Source organism: Saimiri boliviensis, chromosome 1 (genome assembly GCF_048565385.1).
Source record: "Saimiri boliviensis isolate mSaiBol1 chromosome 1, mSaiBol1.pri, whole genome shotgun sequence".
Taxonomy (NCBI): domain Eukaryota; kingdom Metazoa; phylum Chordata; class Mammalia; order Primates; family Cebidae; genus Saimiri; species Saimiri boliviensis.
Window position 1 is genome coordinate 164,019,463 of NC_133449.1, and position 4,466 is coordinate 164,023,928.

The 4,466-nt window shown below is 53.7% G+C and overlaps 1 protein-coding gene across 1 annotated transcript; it reads right to left on the reverse strand.

Moving 5' to 3' along the window:
• Window positions 1–624: 624 nt before the first annotated feature.
• POU4F3 (POU class 4 homeobox 3) lies at window positions 625–3,536 on the reverse strand. Its single transcript, XM_003933968.3, has 2 exons — window positions 3,143–3,536; window positions 625–2,827 (listed from the first exon to the last, which is right to left on the reverse strand). The coding sequence occupies exons 1-2, from the start codon at window positions 3,260–3,262 to the stop codon at window positions 1,931–1,933; spliced, it is 1,017 nt and encodes a 338-aa protein (XP_003934017.1). The 5' UTR covers window positions 3,263–3,536; the 3' UTR covers window positions 625–1,930.
• Window positions 3,537–4,466: the final 930 nt, after the last annotated feature.

Consider the following 4,466-nt stretch of genomic DNA (forward strand, 5'->3'; position numbering starts at 1 on the left):
GAGTAACCTCCTGGATGAGAATTTCAAATGAATTTGGAACTCCAATGGGGCCCCACTGGAGTGTCTTGGTGAACACTTTTTTATCCCTCTTTGCCTCTATTCTCTCACCTCCTCTCAAGCCATCTGAATCTTTTTAAATAATTTTTTGCCTATTAATCCAAGCACTACTAGATGTCTTAAATAAACAATCTTACCTAGTCCTAACAATAACCTTGTGAAATAAGTATTGGTCCCTTCATTCTGAAGACAAGCAATCTTGTTGAAGGCTTAGAGAAGTTAAGAAATTAGCCTCAGGATAGTTCTGCTAGTGAGTGGAGGCATTGGGGACTCGAATTCCCATTAGTCTGGCTTCAAAGTTTACTAGCTTAGCCAAGTTGAGCAGTCTCATAGTTTGGCACACAGGGAAACAAGAAAGGAAGTGCCTTGAAACCTTAAGTGGAGACACAAGCTGCAGGGTCTCCCACGAGGAGATCTGAGTGAGTTTGCCAGGAAAGAGGAGTGGGGAGGGGGTGGCTAAGGGCTGGTCAGTAGAAACTGACAGCCCACCCCTATGGGGTTCTCCCTTTTAAATCCTTTCCAAAGCTAGTACCCCTTAGCCTCTGAGAAAAAATAAAACCACTTTGATTCGGGTTGAAAAATAAAGCATTTATTTTAGAAGTTAATTCGGGGGTAAAGAGAGAGGAAAACTTAATATTTTATTTGTATCTATTCAGAGAAGGAAACCAAAGGTCACACAGCAACACACAAACTACATGAAGCAACGAAAAAATAAAATAAAATTGGATTCGGCCAGAGGGGCTGGGATGAGAAGGGTTCAGGCCTACGCTCCCACTCCTCTTCCCTCACAAAACTATAAGTGAAATTCCACTGAAAGACACCCACATAAAGGGAATGGAAAGAAGCAGAGTTAAATAAATAATAGGAATGAACGATGTTAATAATAACAATAATAATAAAAGCGCAACGAGGTTAGACGTGTTGAAAGGACTTGCATATAACGCAGAGAAGTTACAGTCACTTTCCAGCAGCTGACTCCATGCATAGCTGGCAATCTGACAGAGCAGCAAGCTGGGGTTAGAGAGTCCTCAGCCGGTTTGAACACTACCAGCTCCCGCTCTCCAGCAAGCAGTAATTACCCCTCAAACATCAACAGATCGTGAAAGATGGCCGGAGCTGGTGCTGGCAGCTGCTTACAAACAGCCAAGCGATCCCAGAATTTTCAGTCGCCAGACTGGGCCCACCTCTTTTGGAGCCCTACTTACCATGAAAGATAGCAACTTGGAGCCAGCAACTTCCTGCATACTTTCCCTGAACCTAATCTTCATGCTACCTTATAAGAATTTACGGCAAACCAAAGGATAAGATGAATAGAAGTTAGGCAAGGAAGGAAGTATAAGGCTATCCTTTGGAAACATACATGTATTTTATATACTCTAATAAAATCTCCAGTGCATGTTTGTGTCCCCCTTAGATATCCTAGACTTTGTATTATTATTTATCACTTCCTTTTCGTCCCTTCACCCCTTGCCTAATCGCGCTTAGCAAAGTGGCCTTTTCACCCTAGCTTCGGGCGGTCGGGCCAATTCACTATCCTCTGCTTTGGGGCTCCTGCGCTGAGGTCGTGCGGTACCCGGCAAGAGGGCAAATTTCAGCACCACGGACAGCACAATTACCCTCAGGCCCGCCCTTCTGGAATATTTTCCCAGCGCCAAAAGTTTTTTGGTGGGAATAGAAAGAAAGAGAAAGAGAAGGCAGGAGGCAACAGGCGGGACAAAGGGGGAAAGTCTGTGGCTTTGGAGGGGAAAGCCTAACCTGCCAGGAAACGCCTCGGAGTTCCGGATAACCATACCCAACAACCGGGGGGACGAAGGGGGGGGGGCGGGGACGAGCACTAGGCTCTCTCAGCTCCAGACGCTGCGCCCTGCAGCAGTCAGTGAACAGCAGAATACTTCATTCGTTTCTGTTTCTGTCTCTGGTTGCAGAACCAGACTCTCACCACGTTCTTTTTAAGGTCCAGTTTCTCAGCGATAGCCGCGATCTTCTCAGATGAAGGACGTGGCTGAATAGCGAAATAGGCCTCGAGTGAACGCTTCTCCGGCGCCGCGATGGACGTGCGTTTGCGCTTCCGTTCGCTGCCGTTGAAGAGCTCCGGCTTGCTGTTCTTCTCTCGGTAGGCGGCCTCGGCCTCCTCCAGCCAGGCCTGGAGCACCGGCTTGAGCGCGATCATGTTGTTGTGCGAGAGAGTGAGAGACTCGAACCTGCAGATGGTGCTCTGGCTGAGTGAGCCCACGCCGGGGATCTTGAGATTAGCCAGAGCCGCGCCCACGTCCGCCTGGGTCACCCCTAGCTTGATGCGCCGCTGCTTGAAGCGCTCGGCAAAAGCTTCCAGCTCGCGTGGGTCTGACTCCACGTCGCTGAGGCATGCGGGCATGGCGCTGTGAGGCGCCACGCTGTGCGGGTGACTCATACCCATTGCCTGGTGCAGGTGGCCCATGGCGCCCAGGTGGTGTGGATGGATCTGTGCGGGCATCACCGAGTGTTCCGGAGCACCCAGGCCGCTCACACTCAGCGTGGGCGAGATGTGCTCCAGTAGGTCGCCTTCGAGGCCCTGGTGCACGGCGTGGTGCGGGTGCGAGGTGAGCGCAGCTGGGTGGGAGATGGGCACGGTGGACGAAGTGGACGTGCAGGGCACGCTGCTCATGGTATGGTAGGTGGCGTCGGGTTTGAACGGATGGTTCTTGCCGTGGGAGACGATATCCACCGCCGCCAGAGCTTCGGCGCGTGCCAGCAGGCTCTCATCAAAGCTTCCAAATATATTACCCTGCAGCTGCAAGCGAGAAGGCGCACAGCACGGTCAGTGGGGAATACTGTCAACTCAGGATTAAAACACATTTTCAAGCAACCGAGATGCCTCTCCTCAAAGCCCAGGTCATAAAAATTAATACGGAGGCAGCAGCTCTGCTGGAACAGACGTGTGGATCAGAGACATGAATGAGAGAGAGAGCGTGCCGGGAGAGAACGCGGGGGAGACAAGGAGCGGGGTTCAGACAGCCCCGATTGTTCCGGGCGACATGAAAAAAACATGAAGCTAGTGCCTGTCAAAAAATGTGCCTTAGAGCGGTAATTATGCTCCACTACGTACCTGCGGGGCTGGGAGACAGACTCGGCGCATGGCCTCGGAGCCGGAGTGCAGGCTGGAGAATTTGGGTTCTTGCAGCACAGGGTGCATGCCGAAAGGCTGCTTGGAGTTCATGGCCATCATCTTCGCGCGCCTGGCAGGGTGGCAGCGGGGGACATGGAATCAGTCTTGTCTAGCTTGCTTGCCGCTCTCCAAGTGAGCCCTGCTCAGCGCCAGCGCTCCCCTCGCCCTCTAGCTCGCTGCCTCCCCTCTCCCCCACCTGCTTCTTCACTCATCTTACAAGCAGCCTGCCAGGAAGGGCCCGGGCGCGCGCAGGCGTGCTCAAGCGCCCGGGACTCGCAGGAGCGGCCCGGGAAACGAGGCGAGACCGCAGCTAGCCGCGCGCCTTTCTGCGCCCGCGGCGGCCGCCCCCTCCACAGCCTTTATACCCCGGCCTGGCCTGGCCTCTCCCAGTCCGCCCCGCCCCGCCTGGCTCCAACCCGCCAGACCTTTCGGATTCTTTCTTCTTCCCTCCCCCACCCCACCCCAAAAGTCCCAAACCTCTCCGTCCCGTCCCAACTCGAACTGCTGGAATAAAAGGGCAGCCTTGAGCTGAGCTGGGGCAGGAAGTTGACCCTACTCCAACTTCTCCTCCCCACCACACACACACACACACACACACACACACACACACTCCGTCGGCCCGGCTGCCGCCAAACTGCCCATTTCCAGGGCGCTCCTGGCCTCACGCCCGAGCCGTCCACCAGAGTCCGGCCCCGCGGCGCAGCGAGGAGGCGCCTCCAAGCGCCCAGACGGGCTCGGGTGAGGGGCTGCCAGAACGAGCCCCAGATGACCCCTGCCCCACCCCTCCTCCAACCGAGCTCCGGGCTGGAGGTAGGGGCAGTAACTGCCTTCTCGTCCAGGAGTGGCTTCCTCCACACGCTAGCCTTTCTTGCTTTCATTTGAGGGAGGCAACTTGACCCACTCTCTCTTTCCCCAATCCTCCAGTCTAAAGAAGCTTATGGAGCATGTTTTAGAATAGCCACAGTTCCGGATGGCCCTCCAGCCTGGGAGTCAGTCACTGCACTTCTGCTGGGCAGCCAATGCTTGCAAGCCTATTCCTCGTGACAACAGCTACCATTTGAGTCCCTAATATGTGCTAGACAATTTAGAGTTTGCCCATGGAATTCTCATACCCACTGTATGGAGTAGGTGACGTTATCCCCTTTTGCAGATGAGGAAAACAAGGGTCAGAGGGGTTAAGTGATTAGCCCATTCACTCACTCACCCAGTTATCCATTCGTCTTACAAATATTTACTAACGGCCTACATGCCAGGTGCCTTAGCC